The sequence below is a fragment of the Lutra lutra genome, chromosome 3, assembly GCF_902655055.1.
Source record: "Lutra lutra chromosome 3, mLutLut1.2, whole genome shotgun sequence".
In the NCBI taxonomy this organism is placed as follows: Eukaryota; Metazoa; Chordata; class Mammalia; order Carnivora; family Mustelidae; genus Lutra; species Lutra lutra.
In genome coordinates, this window is record NC_062280.1 from 52,863,591 (window position 1) to 52,880,428 (window position 16,838).

General features: G+C 36.2%; 1 protein-coding gene across 11 annotated transcripts in view; it reads left to right on the forward strand.

Annotated features, from left to right (window-relative positions):
* Positions 1 to 16,838, forward strand: part of GALNT13 (polypeptide N-acetylgalactosaminyltransferase 13) — a 549,504-nt gene that overhangs the window by 382,054 nt on the left and 150,612 nt on the right. For all 11 annotated transcript variants that reach the window (XM_047721767.1, XM_047721766.1, XM_047721773.1 and 8 more), the window contains one exon: positions 10,156 to 10,336. In XM_047721767.1, the coding sequence (XP_047577723.1) occupies positions 10,156 to 10,336 (181 nt within the window). The remainder of the gene's footprint in view (positions 1 to 10,155; positions 10,337 to 16,838) is intronic.

Genomic DNA, 16,838 nt, shown 5'->3' on the forward strand with positions numbered 1-16,838 from the left:
TAATGTGTGGTAATTCTGAAGGTCAGAAAGCTCCAAGGCAAAGAAAGTCATTGAGAGGCAAAAAGTAATAGTAGAGTGTACATTATAAAATGTTGCCATATATATATATATATATATAATATCTCCACTATGTACTTTAACTGCTGGGAATGATGGGGATGGCTGTTTGAATTTGAGGACAGTGGAAAGGACAGTTAGATCCTGTCTGTCACTACTCCCACCACACCATACCTCTGATACCCACTGGTTCATATGCAAACTGTCTCAGTTCCGTTTCAAAACAGTTTCCACTTCAAACCACACTCAGTATAAGCACACCTTTCTATTCTTCTGCTCTATTTTCTTTTTCTCTGCCTTCCTTGTACTCTTGTGGCCCTCCCTCCTACCCCTAATTCCCAAGAGTAATTTTCTAAGTCTTTGGCAAAGCAAAAAGGTAAAGCTGGGTTGGGAGACGTCCCTTAAAGAAATTTATTTTAGAATTAATATGTTAGGTCCCATAGAAAATGAGTAGGTATAAAAGGGTTCATTTCAAACTCAGGGGTTTCGGAAAATTCATTTCTAAGTTGAAAAGAGATCACAGATTCAAGATGCCCAAGAATGAAAGTACTTAGTATCTGATAACTGGATATTTCAGTAGTAAATTGATGGAATATATGAGATAGTATAAGTTTGACTCAGAATTGTCTATATTTCATGCCAATATGAAAATAAAATCTTCAAATTACTTTATTATATTGTGATTTCCTGAAAAATTCTCATTCTCTGAGAGAACAACAGTACTTTTGTGATTTCTCTTGTTTTTATTTTTTTTTATTTTTTTTTAAGATTTTATTTATTTATTTGACAGACAGCGATCACAAATAGGCAGAGAGGCAGGCAGAGAGAGAGAGAGAGAGTGTGAAGAGGAAGCAGGCTCCCCGCTGAGCAGAGAGCCCGATGCGGGGCTCGATCCCAGAACCCTGAGATCATGACCTGAGCCGAAGGCAGAGGCTTTAACCCACTGAGCCACCCAGGCGCCCCCTGATTTCTCTTTTTTTTATAACAATTACGACCTTTCTAAAATAGGTAACTCCCAGATCTGAGGGGGAAGAAACCACATTGAAACCACAGTGTTCTCTCTTTCATACTTGCTCATGTTCAGAGAATAACATCTACACAGCATGTACTTCTAATATAGCTAAAGTCAAGTCAGCTTGCCTAAGTAGGAAAATGTTGATTAAATTTTGGAGAGATGTATTATTCCTAACTAAAAGTCTGATATCTAGGGGCGCCTGGGTGGCTCAGTCAGTTAAATATCCACCTTCATTTCAGGCCATGATCCCAGGGTCCTGGGATCAAGCCCTGCATCAGGCTCCCTGCTCAGTAGGGAGCCTGCTTCTCCCTCTCCCTCTCTGTATGCACATTTTCTCTCTCTCTCTTTCAGATAAATAAAATCCTTAAAATAAAAAGAAAATCTGATATCTAAAAGTGGTCATATGCTCCATGTAAAGAGATCAGTCTGAATCCTAGAACTCTGGAAGAAAATTTAGCCATTATCAAGTTCAGTTCTTTTTCTTTTACATATAAATTTTCTGAGGACTCTCAAGATTAAGTGACTTATTCCAATTTCTACAATCAGTTTGTTTTGATTTCAAGTCAAGAGTACAGTTTTCCCATTTCAAATCTGGTACCTTTTCTTTTTTATCCAAACAATAATTTTTGTTTTAAGCATTAAATTACCAAGTACTGGATACTTGGGCAGGTTAGCTCTGTGATTTCTTGAAACTCGGGTACACACTTAAAGGCCACAGCAGCTTGATTTACAAGAGTCTTTATCTTGAGATGTTATGATACCAGATATGACCCCAGTTCTAGAGCTCCCTTCCAGACCACATGGGTCTCCCCAATTCATTGTGAAGTGAAAATGAATCAAGAGTCAAACCAACCAATTAAAGAAGACATCACCCCAATCAAAAAACTGTGAGGAATAACTGACAAATTTCATGTCAAGAATGAATAGAAAATGCCTACTGAACCCCTTGTATCCACCCCTTTTAAATAATGACTTCTAGGTCTCTTGTGTTTGTGCCAACCCATTAAGGATCATAGTACCTTCAGGATCTCAATGAAGTCTCTTTTAGACTTTGTTTCAGTTATTAAAATTAAAGAATTTGTCATCAGTCTGTTTGAATATGTATAAACAAGGTGGAGAGTTGAAGTGCTGAGAGGGGTTATTACAAACAATAAATAGAAGGAAATATTGTGAAAATTGAATCATCATTTTCTTGTTTCAGTTTTCCTTTTGCCAGAACTGAAAAAAAAATCACTTCTGTTTCTAATTCCATCTTGTAGTAGACACATTTTCTGTATGCTGTGTAATTTTCCAGATTTCTCTGAATCACTATTAATAATAGATTAATAAGCCAGTCAATACTGAGCACCAGTAGCAGATATACTTTTTTTAAACCTTGCAAACCCTGATTAAATGGTATATTTAAGTTCTGATTTTTTTCACCATATGCGAATTATGCCAGTTTTGTAAAGTAAAACATGGGATGATGAAATTCAATTTTACAAAGTAAATTTTAATTTCATGTGATGATGAAATTCAGTTCATAAAGTGAAACATGTGATGCTCTTCTCAAAGAGATAATAATGTGACTGGGGAGTTCAGATTAATATATGTAAATAGTACATATACATAAATACACATGCACATATATATATGTGTGTGTGTATATATATGCACATGCACACACATACACACACACACACACACACACAAGAACATCTTACAAGATGCCTATATAGAATTGAGAGCTGCAAGGGGAGAGGTGGTTAAGTAACAACTGCTATGAGGCAGTAGAAACAGATCCACGAAAGCTGGCAGACTTGAGGACTGTTTACCAGAAGAAAATGGTAGGTTGGGCCTAATAGGGAAAACATAGATAAGGGAAAGCACGGACAGTAATTCTTAATTCTCATTCCCCAAATTATATCAAGTTACTACATTCCTCTGTTTCCATTCCCATAAATCTGGTCCAGGTCATTATCATCACTTTCCTAGATTATTGTGATAACCTCTTTATTGAATCTATCCTATTTGCTCCATTTCGATCCATTTTTCCCATAAATGCAAAGTATCTTTAGGAGCACTGATCAGCCTCAATCTTCACAAGAACCTTCTGAGGTTGTTTCTGCTAGTCTCATGTTACTGCCTGAAACCTGAAGCACAGAAAGATGAAGTCACCAAGTTCACCCTGCTAGGAAGTGGCAGAGTTAGGATACAATCTATACTCCATAACCATGGTGCTCCGTGACCTCCACGGTAGATTGCTGTTGTTATCATTAAGGCCATATGAAAGAGTGACTTTGTGCCAGAGATAGTATGTGTGTGGGCTGGCCCTGGGGGATAAAGATTAGTATAAAAACAAGCAGCTGCGTGAGTTTGGCACAACAGCTGTACAAGTAGGAACAGTAGCACTAGAACTGAGATTGCAGGGCTAGAGCTTATGAAGTTTATGAACCTTAATTAAAATGTCACTGATGTAGGTGCCAAAAAACATGAAAAGAATAATGTATGTTAGTTAATTATCTTCTAGCTGGGGGAAGAAAATCAAGTAGATAATCAAATGAGCAATGGGCATTTTACATTTTGATTAATCTTCTCCATCATCAAAAGACTTTCATAAAAATATCTGGGAAAGAAAACAAGTAACTGGCTAGCTTCAATCCTCTGTGGATAAAAGGACAGTTTGCATTTCATACATGGTCAAATTTACTTGAGAGAGATACAATAGACAAATATTAATCTGTCGGAAGCCTGGAAAATAACAGTCAGATATGCTCTGTGATGCAAAGTAATTCGGACATCACATGCTCTTGTGAATGAGACATCATGTTTTATTCAGTTTATACTGTTTGTTCAGACACTGTAAAATAATTTCAGAGAATGAAATGTAGTGCTCTAATTGGAAACTAATTGGCTGTTCTTTTAAACTCTGAACTCTGTACCTAAACCCCTGGAAGTTAATACTGCAATTCCACTAAGAGGCAAAACTTACCAAGTTTAAATGAAACACTTTTTTAAGAAGCAACAATAAGCTGATTCACTACAGATGTTGGTTTCCCTCAACAACAATAAAAGTTAAGTAATATGCAGATAACCTTTTACATCTTGCCCTATGAAGGAAGAGTCAGGCACAAAGCTTGATATGTGCTATCTTATTAGGGTCTTAGGAAGTAGTTGTTATATCCTTATTTTTCAGAGGGAAAATGGACGCCTTGAAGACTTAAATAAGTTTTGTACAGAGATAGTGATAGAACTAGAAAAACTCTGCTTGCTTATTTGTAAGCCCAGGTTCTTAATGTCTGTATCATATTCTTCCTTCTTCTTTTTTTTTTTTTCTTGCTTCCTTCCTTCCATTTTTCTAAAATATTTATTGATATTGAAGATACACTAAGGAAAATTATCATGTAGTTATTGGGGTCTCCACTCAGTTTGAGTTCTTCCCACTATAATATTTAACCATATAGTTTTCTGGGAATTCTTCATGTCTCAATTACTTCACATTACCGAAGTGTCTCCTAAGTACAGAGTAACTATTTAGTCAGCATTTGATCAATTACATATTTTGTTTTCACATTAACTAACTGGGTATTATTATGACCAGATACCAGCCTAATTAATGCATAATGTTATGCATTCCTACCTTGATCTCTTCATTTTCAAGCAAATTTTGAGGAGAGGGTTTCCCTGGGTGATGCAGTATGAGTGTTAACCCACACATTCTGTGAGCAATGATGGCAATGGGAGAAGAACTCATTTATTCCAGGAGTCAGCAGGCTACGTATGGCTCACAAGCAGAGCATGGGCCAGGAGTCACTGAGTCATGGAACAGTTACCTCTACCTATGTTACTGCTCCCAAATATACTTCAGAACTGCTACCATCTTTGAGAATCAAAGTCAGGGCCAAGTTTGCTTTCTGTCTTGTGAGTCAGCAGCCATTACTGCATTATGCCTGTACATGTGCACACAAAATCTTCTTGAAAGTTAACATGATAATCAAACATTAGCACTTGCATTTACCCTTACTTTTGCCTATTAGGCAGGAAAGAAGAGAGACCACTGGAACTCAATTTTTGAATATTTTCAAAGTAGGAATCCTTCTTTTTGTGTACATATTCAGGACAAAGAATCCATACACCTCCAAACCAGGCAAGGGCCAAGAAGTGACAGAGTGGAAATAAAGTGCCCTCATTTACCCAACCACAGTGCTAATCCATATTTGCAAAAAGGCAAATTGTGAACTCAGAAGACAGTTGTCAGTCACTGGTTTGTATGCAACAGGGTTTATTGTACAGTCTAAATTTAGAGAAGCACAAACTTAAAATGATTTTTTTTTCTCCAATCCTTGTATAATGCTCTGAGGAATAGTCCTTTCCAGTCCTGATGTCATTTAGGATATACTCAATAGCTTTCTAGCCATTTTTGGTTCTTAAAAATACTAGTAATGTTCCAGTTTAAAGTTTTGGTTTCATAAGTAGTGCATGCCTCAAATTCTCTTCTCTCCCCAGGCCCATGCTGACAGAAGCACTTAGAAGAGGGAAGGCAGGGTTTTCCCGGCTCCCACTCCCCCAGTGTATGTCAAATAGGAGGGCTACAGAAATGTCAGGTTTCATCTGATTTCATGTTTTATGATGGCCGCCTGCTGTTGGCTCAGTTTGGTTCCACTTTCTACTAGTGGCCTCCATCCATGAGTCCTCTATACACAGTTTCATTGTTTTCTCAGAAGTATTCTCAGCTTTACCTTCTATTGCCTCTGTTATCCAAGGGCCTTCTGCAGAGGGTTTAAATCTTAGCCTATTAGCCTGAATGGTCTCCAGCTGCCTTTCTCAATGTTACATCTCCTTTCTGATCTGCCATATTGCTAGTCTCACAGCTCATTTTCCCTCTTCTCTATTCCATGATCTACAGAGTTTGGGAACTGCTAAAGTCTTATCCCGTTGTCTTCAAAGACTACTCCTTCCCAGGAGTACTACATGACTGGATATACCAATCGGCTACCAACAAGCCATCCAGTATACCCTAGCCCATCTTAGGGATTCACTAGGACAGAAGTGTTTGCTGTCCTCCTAGGATCACGTTTTTCCACAGTCTCACTCTCTACATTTTGCTGTGTTCTGATGGTAACGCCAAGGTAGTCTGCTGATTGTACTGCTCTGCAAGTATCCAACAGGGAGTGAAATGCCAGTCTTTCCTTCACTCATGTAGTTCCCGTATATGAGTTGGGTGAAGGAAGAAAGGAGATGTTCAGTCATGCCTGATCCATAGAAGAGGATGGGGAGCTCTACCACTACTAACAACACAACGAAAAGAATATCTGAAATTCCCTCTCCAGTGAAACACATGATGTGCTCTTTGTTCTGAATCTGGGGCACTTTGCTGAGTGGCCTGGTACAAATACCTGAGTATTTACTAAATTGTGTTTTCAAGAGAGAGATAATGTGAATTTGACTAAATGGTTACTTTAGTAACATTAAAAAATTAACATTGTGTCATTTAGAAACCTTGTTTGTCATATGCTGTCAACCATTTCTAATGTTTATCTGTTGTGCTGTGACCTCCAAAGAACTTTGTCAGTTCCCAAAGCATGTGAAATAACAGTGACGTTCCATTTTACTAGACCACTGTGCTTAGTCTGGTACTAAAAATATTTCCTTCATAAATGCTGTTTAAAACCCCTTCAAAATATGTCTGCTTAAATCTCATCATTCTGCCAGGGATGCTTTTCTTTAATATTAATTTTGGTAGCTAATTGTGAGTTACTCATTTTTCATTCAACCAACATGCAGTGACATCTCCTGTGTAAACAAGCCCTGGGCTTGGGGGGTGGGGAGAGAAGGGGGTCATGAACAATGATCAGATAGCTCCGTTGCTCTTTTAGAGTCTCCATTCTAGTTGGGGAAAAAAAGGTGTGCAGCCAAACGAATAGATAAATTACAAATTGTGATAATTAAAGAAGGAAATAAACAGGGTGCTCCTGCAGAAAATTAATTGGAGTGGGACACTTTAAATATGGAAATGAGGGAAGAGCTCTCTGATGCAGCGATGTTTTGGCAGAGATGAGAAGTATGGGAAAGAGGCAGTCAGACGCAGAGCAGACAGAATTGTATTCCGGGTATAGGGAAAGCATTTGTTGAGGCTTTGGTGTGTGAAAGAGTATATGAGTTATTCTAGGAAATGGCAGAGGGCCAATATCCCCAGTGCTTACTGACAAAGGGGGAGAATCATGTAGGGTCTACGAGGCTCTGCTAAAGGATTTTGTTTATATTCTACAGATCAGTAAGAAACCATGGAAGTATTTAAACACAGAAGTAAAATGAAATGATTAAATTTTTAAAAGACCACTGTGCTTTCTCAGCACAAAACAAATTACAGGAGAGCAACAGTGAGCGTAGCAAGACAATTTAGAGTGTATTGCAATTGACCCGCAGGAGATGTTGGTGATTAGGACAAGGATGGTGGTGGAGAGGCAGAGAGAGATAGATTTCCAGAGAATTAATTTTACAGCTAGCAAAGCCAGGATTTGTTAACAGATTAAATATAAGTGATGAAAAAAAAAATGAAGTCAATAATGACTTCTAGGATGTAGCAAGGGGGAGAGGCTTCTGTTTCTTTCTTTTTTTTTGGTTGGTTTTTGGTTTTTGGTTTGGGGGTCCTTTTTTTTTTTTTTTTTTTTAATTGACCACCAGGGTTAGTGGGGCACCATTTATAAATGATTAAAAGGACTAAAAGGAAGTAAGACCTGGCTGGCTGACAGGGCCAGGATGAATGAGTAGTTCCACTGCAGACATGTTGACATGGCAAGAGGAGATACCAAGCAGATGTTTGGATCTACAAGTGTGGATCCCAGAGGAGAGGTCTGGGCTGAGGTGTCACTATTGAGGTTGTGAGTGTTCAGATCACGTGCAAAATAGTAAGATGAATAAAACCGCCTGGTGAATGAATAAAGGAAGGTAGGAAGGTAGAGGCTAACATTTAAATATAAATTTAGGGTGAAAAACATAAACAGTGAGGTCCTGGGAGGAAAAGCAAGATAATTCAAGAAAGGAGTCTACTAGATATTCATTAAGGGAAAAATTTGTGTTTTTCACCATGGCAATTTTGGGGGAGCTACAAAAATAAAGAGCATTTCATTATGAGGAAGAGAAACAACATATGTCTGTAAAATTTTATGTTAATTTACAGTGAGGGGAAACAGAGAAATGAGATACTTTGAACCTGGAGAATAGGGCCAAGGGAAGAACTTTTTGTTGTGTTTATAATCTTTTTACTTGTTTTCTATTTTAAAAATCTATTTAGAAGATAGGAGATTTTAGGAGATATTATGTGAAGGTAAAACATAATCTAGTAATGAGCAAAATCATTGATGTTTCTGGAGAAAATCAAAGAACCAGACTAGTGAAGTTCTTAAGCTATGGTCTAGACTGACATACAAGTATAGATTTACCTTTGATAGGATAAGGGTCAACTTCCTCCATTTTAATGGGGTGGAAGAATGTAAGGATTGCATAATTCCAAGAAGGTTTATAGATTTAATGCTACAAAGATGAAAGAATTACCAATCAATTAAAAACTCTGATCATTTAAGAATGCTCTATCCTGTCTTTTTAGGGTAATAGTGAATTCCATTCTTTTGTATTTCATTTATATTTTATACTTACATTTTAGTGTTAGGTTGAAACTTCTTTACTATTTGCATTATGCTCTTTAAACCATTAGAAAATGAAAAAGAATAGATTGCACAAGTAATGCACAAGCCAGTGTTGATGAATATAACTTGTTATTAACCATCTTCCGTCTTCTGATAAAAATGAATGTCTCCTACTGCTACTCAAGCCCAAAGACCACCCTCTTCTAAGATGAAAGTTGCTTGAGAGGTCCGCTGAAGGACACTTTATCTTTCAAAATGAGCAACTCTCCTTAAAATAAAAACAATGTTAGTTACAATATAAAATCCAATCTTTCCAGTTACATATAGCAATAACTATGGCTCTTGTTTATGGGGATAAACAACCTGTAGTACATACACAATGTGTTACATGTATGTAATAAACATATATGAGTGTGTGTTATATGTGTGTATATCTACATATATACACGCATATACAGATACGCTATTAGTATAACCTGTGGCTAAACCATGTAATTTTATAGAAATAAATGTGTTTGGGATGCCTAATAACTAGCCTGAACTCCACGGTAAATCCAGGATACCAAGAAGGATATGACATATGTTTTCTAAGAGTTTGTAGTTTTAAAGGAGACATAGTGAAGTAAACAATTGCTTACAAGACAGTGTAATCAGTTCTTCATGAAAGGATGTAAAGGATCATCTGGTTGAGTGCCAGATTCTTGGTTTCAGCTCAGGTCATGGATCCAGGGTTAACAGATCCAGCTCCAAGCTGGGCTCTGCATAGTGGGGAGTCTGCTTGAGGATTCTCTCCCTCTATCCCTGCCCCCACTCATGTGTGCTCAATCTCTCTCTAATAAATAAATAAATCTTAAAAAATGGATGTTTAAAGTACAAAAGTCACAAAATACTAAACCTCTCCACATAGCTAGTGACTTGAAGACAGATTTTGAAGATGCGTACATGTTGAGCAGATGTAGAGTCCTAGAACATTTTAGTAAGAATGACATATCCAAAGATGTAAGACACAGTGAGTGTAGGAAAGCTGAGAATTAATGGTCATTTAAAATTGCAGATGAATAGAGTGCAATTGGTTTTTCTCCAAATCAAATTTAGTTATTTACCATGGCATCTAACATGTACAAATTCATTAATTCATAGCAGATTTTAGATACTAAATATCTATTAAATAGTGATTAGGTTAACTACTAGAAACTGAAAATTTGGTAGTCTGCTAAAGACACATGAAAAAATAAATGCATCTTACTTCCACAAATGCAATGCTGCAATATTTACATAGATAAAGCTATTCTAAGTTGAATCTTTTGCCAAGCTGAATATACCTGTTGTAAATTTTGTGTCCATTCAATGTTTGCTTGAACCATATAAAATCTAAGATTTGGCCTTAGTTAGACTTGTCAGACAATATTTTTGCATTATTTGCAATGATTGTGATAGATTGATTGCTCCTTTTCTCAGATTTGGCAATGTGGAGGCTCTCTGGAGATTGTGACTTGCTCCCATGTTGGTCACGTTTTTCGGAAGGCAACTCCCTACACTTTCCCTGGTGGCACTGGTCATGTCATCAACAAGAACAACAGGAGACTGGCAGAAGTTTGGATGGATGAATTTAAAGACTTCTTCTATATCATATCCCCAGGTAAACATGATTTCTTCCTCTGCAGGGGAAGATAAAATTCTAAACATGCTGAATATATGTTTCATTATTGCTGCTCTTCTACCAGCTTAAATAAAGAAGTTGTTTATCACCATAATACTACAGAAAATCATGTTTGAGAAAGTTATACTATGAAGTCATTTTTCATCTAGATTGAGAAAGTCTACACTTATCTCAAATGCCTAAATACTCTTTTTTTCTTACTTTCTTTCTTGGCACAAGAATTATGCTAGAAAAGTGGAGTAAGCAGTACATAGTGAGATCCAAATTTAGTTAATATATATTAGCTCAATTTAAGAAAAACAGTTTTTTTAAGGAGAAGTAAGCCTGTATTTCCTTGTTTCACAAATAAAGCTGGCTAAGTTGATAAGAAATTTCGTTAATGTTTAAGCAGAGATATTTTCTACTGCCTGATGATTTCCTGAAGATATAGGCTGGTAAATTATGGAGATATTAAAGTGTATATTTTTAAAGAATATTAAATGACATAGTAAATTACTCATTAATTGGTATATGGAAAAGCATAATATAGGATAATAAAATATTATCCTACTTTAGTTACAGAGAGTAGATATGGAAATAGAAGTAAATGTAGACTATCACTGGGTGATGGGACTGTGATTTCATTATTTTCCTTACACTTTTCTAAATTTTTAAAAATAAAGCATACTACTTATTTTTAAAAATTTAAAAGAATTTAAAAGGAAAATAAATTTTAATAGAGAATTTTTTAAAATTTTAAGAGTTAAAAAAATAATGTGTGAGAAAATTCCATACCTGAGTCCTATGATTATGAATGATCTCATTTTATAATTTTCTAGAATTTTTTCAACAAATTACTTATTAAAAAAACAACTCCTGAGACATTACATTGTTTTTTAAGGAAATAAGATATGACATTGTGAGAAGCTACAAACAAGGAGAAGACACAAGAGTCTTCAACATCTCAAAGTTTAGACAAAGAGACCTAAGGATAAATTAATACAATGGGAATTCAACTGTACTGATAAAATAATTTTTCAAGTTCTGTTTTGATAGTTTATGTTTACACCATGTGGGCATCAGTGACATTATTATGTAACCCCAAGAACAACAATAAAAATTCATGCTCACCTCCTCATTTTTACATTAAAATATATTGCAAGGTTTGGAAAAACCAGTTTGGGTTCTGATTGACATGCTGTGATTTCTGCAAGTATGTATGAGGCTGTGAAAACTCTTCTTTTTTAGATAAAGAGGCAATAAGTAGTATGAAATTTCTTATTAAGATTCAATATTACTATAGAAAAGAAAAATGAGGGCAATGCATGTATAAACGTGTGGTTAGGCGAAGGATTTTTTTCACACGTTTTCAAGCTTCTTCTTTGTCAAGAAGCTATTGTCAGAAACACTATTTCATGCATAGATGTTTTTTTCTTTGTAGTAGAAAGCCAGTCCAGATATTCACAGAGTTGAGTTCAGCAAGAACATGTAAAATTCGTAGCAAGGCAGTGACATTTATGTAACCTTTTCATTTTCTTTTGATAATACTTTCTGAATTCAAATCATTACTTGTAGAAACACATAAGTTCAAATATGAAGAAAGGAGTAATGGAAGAAAGAAATGTGTTATGTGTGTTTATATACAACTTATACCCGGGAATATAAGTAATTGAGAATAATTGCCACCATGTGTATTATTAGCCATTCATGATGAATATTATTTGTAAAAAGTGATGTGTTAGTCTTCTTTTGTATAATTTCCCATTGAATGAAAAAGGCAGATAAATGGTAGAACCATTTCTCAAACTGTAATGAAATGATAGGCTTTAGAGTTTAAAGGGTAAGAAGGAACGCTTGTTGTCTGGAGCTATTGACTTTATGTTGCTCAACAGGGACTGTTTGTATATTCTGGAAAGTGTAGTTTTTGTGTTACAATAAATATCATTTAGAAGCTTACTGTTATTATGAGATGGGCTCATTTAGATCTGGAAAGGTATTTTGGAATGCAGAAAAAGGACATTTGGGGAATATGCTGAAAATATCTGAGAACTTCCTAAAGAACATTACAGTGTCTCAGAAACTGTCAGCATTGCTGGAGATGGGACCCACCTGCTGTAGTATGGGCAAACTGGAAACACCAAAAACACAAAACAATTAATTGCTTCTCAGTGGAAAAGGGAAAGAAGTAAGCTGGAAACTAGAACTGGACTTCAAGAATAATTCTAGCCCTGGTCAGCTTTCAGATCATCCAAAAATAGATAAAATGGGTTGCATTGGAAAATCAGGAATCTGTCACTTGTATGGTGTTGAGCCTTTTTCGAGTGAATAACTATTTAAGTCATTACTGATGGTTTCTGATACTCTTATAATCAAAATCATGGGTTTCTTTGCTATCATCTAGAATTGTTGGGATTCTATTTTTCACTGCCTTGAGTAACAGGAAAGTTTGTAAAGAGAGTAGTTGGTGTACAGGGATGAGTAGGGGGTCCATGCATGGACATCTACACTTAGACTTACATCCTTTGCTTTAATATACATAGACACACACAAACACACACATGTATTTATGAAAAATTCTAAAGAGCTTCTGTTGTGTTCTGTTTAATTCTCCAGACCTTCCTTAATAATCTAGCTAAGGAAATGGCTGTGATTCTTTCTAGAAGGACCTCCATGTATCTGTTAATTTGCCCAAGATGTTGGGCATCTTCTGTGAGGAAACTCCCATTTTTTACACCAGGGCTTCTATCACAGAATCTTATTCTTGTATGCAGCTGCTCAAAATGCAGTCTTTAAGTACTGAGCCTTCATGAGTTGAATTCTGACAACTTTGCTTCCTCTCAAATATGGCCTATACAATACTACTTACCTATTTCATTGTTTGATCTTTGCTTCATCTCTGTCCTGGAAAAAGTAGGTATTCTTTCTTTCTAAAAAAGGTATTCCCTGCTGTTGTGATACCATGGCCAATCCATTATTACCACGTAACACATTGTTTTATGTTTATTACGTGTCTCTATATCCAGAGACTTGCAGTTACAGTGCTTAGCAACTTTCCTGTCACTTTGCAGTCCTTGAAAAAAAATATGTGTTAAATAATTAGAAGAATCAGTGAGTGACTAAATGAATGAATGCCTTTGAAAAGGAAGCCGCTTATGTTTCATCTTTTCTGCTGAATTCTCCGTGGATGTCTGGTCTGTACCAGGGGATCTCACAAGAATTGCAGCAGATTGGGAGCCTTTCCCCACTTCTCTTATCTAACCCCTGATTGAGGATTCACTGATAAAGAGAGGTGAAAAGGGCTCTTCATGTATCCATGATGTCATTCCTGTGTGTTTGCCCCCGGAAACAAATGTTTCCCTGGCTTACCTGTGTTCTTAGGGTATGATAATTACACTGTAATTAGAGGCCCACACAGTAATACAGTCTTACCTCCCAGGACTAATATAAAATCAAACCGAGGCGATTTAGGTAGACAACAACATTTTGTACTAGAGCAACGTAATACAAGAGCCCAAAAGCTTAAGGTAACTTTTTACACATGTTGATTTTTATTTTTCTCATGACCCCCATTAATTTAAAGTGACAATGGGTTGTATAAATAACTACGTATGTGAAATTACCTTTATCTGATTTTATTTTTTCAAAATATTTACTGTGTGTCCTAATTGTCTGGGCTATGCCCATTAGCCATAGACAACTATTGATCGAGCTGGCAGGGTCTAATTATGTCTCTCAATGGGTATATGAATGAAGAGTAGAAATACTTTGAAATAGTGTTGAAGAATACATTTCCAACATTTGTTTAGTTTGGTTTTTGGCTGCCTTTTTTAGGATGCAAATACTATAGCATCATTGATTTTTAAAGCCCTGTAGGCTCTTAAAGTCTGAGGCAGTTTTTACTAGTAATTGGGCTGTTTGAGCTTGAGGCAATCTGATTGTCCTAGCAAATCCTTTGAAATGAAGTGATGTAAGCAGAAACCACTCTTCACAGAGCACCCCATTATAAATGGGAACAATTTTCCTGTTGGGTCGCAGGTAAAAAGCTTAAGAACTTCAAAATAGAGTGTAGTCATAACTCTAACTGTATATTCGAAATGCTGGCCGTTCTATAAATACTGATTTTCTTTTGGGGGGAGGTAGATTTTAACCAGGTATCAGTTGACGTAGTGATTAGAAGCCGCTGTCCTGGGGCACCTGGGTGGCTCAGTGGGTTAAAGCCTCTCCCTTCGGCTCAGGTCATGATCCCAGGGTCCTGAGATCGAGCCCCACATCGGGCTCTCTGCTAGGCGGGGAGCCTGCTTCCCTTCCATTCTCTCTGCCTACTTGTGATCTCTCTCACTCTCTCTCTGTCAAATAAATAAACAAAATCTTTAAAAAAAAAAAAAAGAAGAAGAAGCTGCTGTCCTTACATAACCTCCAATTGTTCTTCCTTTTCTTAATGGGCATCTTGTGCTCTTGTTTTGAGCAGAAAAAAAAAACAAATAGAAAATAGAATTTAAAGATCCCCAAAACATACATTAAAGGTATTTGTATGTAACCGGGAAAACAGCTAATTTTCCTTTGGAAATACTGTAGCATTTTGATCTGTATTCCAGATAAACAGAAACCACACATTTAGAAACACACCCTTGAACTTATTTTGAAGGTTAACTCTATTTGCTAACCTTTTAAAAATACTTTAGGAAGATCAGTCCATCGAAGGCAGAGCCTTTGTTAAGCAGAATCTTTGGATCATGATTAAAGTTTAAGACCTAAGTTCATTTCTATCTCTTGAAATTTTTATCTATGAAATACAGATGTTTTTCAGCCTGCCGATTTTTTTAAAGATAAAATATTTAATAACCAACCCTTTGAGTGTAGGGCCTAATTTCTTTTATAAGTCATAAAAATGTGGTTCCAGGCAGATTTCATAAGGACAGGTTTTGATGTTCCCTGCAAAATGTGCAGCATGCAGATTTTTTTTTTTTTTAATAATCCAGGGATATCAGTTTTTGTTTGGTTAACATGAACTCATCTGAAAAGTGTGCAGCAATTCTGAACATAAAGTACATTTGCATCTATGAATTTTGTATTTTTCTTATTTAATAAACAGTTTTTCAGCAACGTCAACCATGGTATCACCAAGTGAATATGATATGAGGAAGAAATTCTAAATCATTTTAATAGGTTATATTGTGATAACATGTAATTCATACATCTGGTTGATACCAAGAAATGCTAAATGTGAAAGGGATGACAGCTGTTCTCGATATTGTTGGTATAATGGACAGACAACTTTTTCCTTGCTATGGTTAAAGGCTTTTGAATTCTTTAGACATTAGGCCAGTTTTTATCATTGGTATTTTTATTGGTATTTTATGGGTGTTTATTTGTATTTTTAATAATAATGATGCTTCCTTGCTTCTGTCTTCATTGGGTAAGTATTCATTAAGTTCCTGATCTGTACTATGCCATGTATGGGGGATACAAACACAGAAAAGATGTTGCCTTTGCCTTTAAAAAGTGAACTGTCTACATCATCACACTTAATTTGTTTAAATGAAAAATGTTATTAAGTGCTTGGTACATGGGGAACACATTGTTAAGACTTTAAAGGGTTACTGATGTGAACTGCCAAGATTTTCTTTGATTTCTCCTTCTCACTTACAAGCATCAAAATCAAATGAATCTCTAAGTCTTTTCTAATCTACCTGCTAAGTTTTCTCAAATGTCTTCAGGTGTCCTCATTCTTCCAGTCATCCCACATCCAGAGAAACTCCTGATGGGCCTCTGGCTTCAAAGCTTGCGCACTTTTCACCCACTTTTACCATATTGCTGGAGGACATTCCTAAAACTAAATTTCACTTGATCTCTCACTTATCTAACAACCTTTTATTTATTTATTTTTAAATATTTTATTTATTTACTTGACAGAGAAAGAAAGAGAGAGAGAGACAGCGAGAGAGGGAACAGTGGGAGAGGGAGAAGCAGGCTTCCTGCTGAGCAGGGAGTCCTGCGCAGGGCTCCGTCGAACTCTTGAGCGCTTAAAATGTACTATCACGGGGCGCCTGGGTGGCTCAGTGGGTTAAGCCGCTGCCTTCGGCTCAGGTCATGATCCCAGGTCCTGGGTTCAAGCCCCGCGTCGGGCTTTCTGCTCAGCAGGGAGCCTGCTTCCTCCTCTCTCTCTGCCTGCCTCTCTGCCTACTTGTGATTTCTCTCTGTCAAATAAATAAATAAAATCTTTAAAAAAAAAATGTACTATCACCACTCTAGATTTTCAGCACTTTTTTTTTTACATGTATATATGCGTTTGCACATATATGTGTATATTGATTTATATTTGTATGTAGATATACTTATGTATCTAGTTTTTTTTCATATTGCTACTAGGAATGAACATCTTTTTTTTATTACTTGGATTTCTTCCTTTTATTCAAATCATTTGTTCACTTTACTGTTGGATAGCTTTTGTCCTTTTACATATCAATAGATCTTTATGTATTCTGGTTACTCTGCTATATCC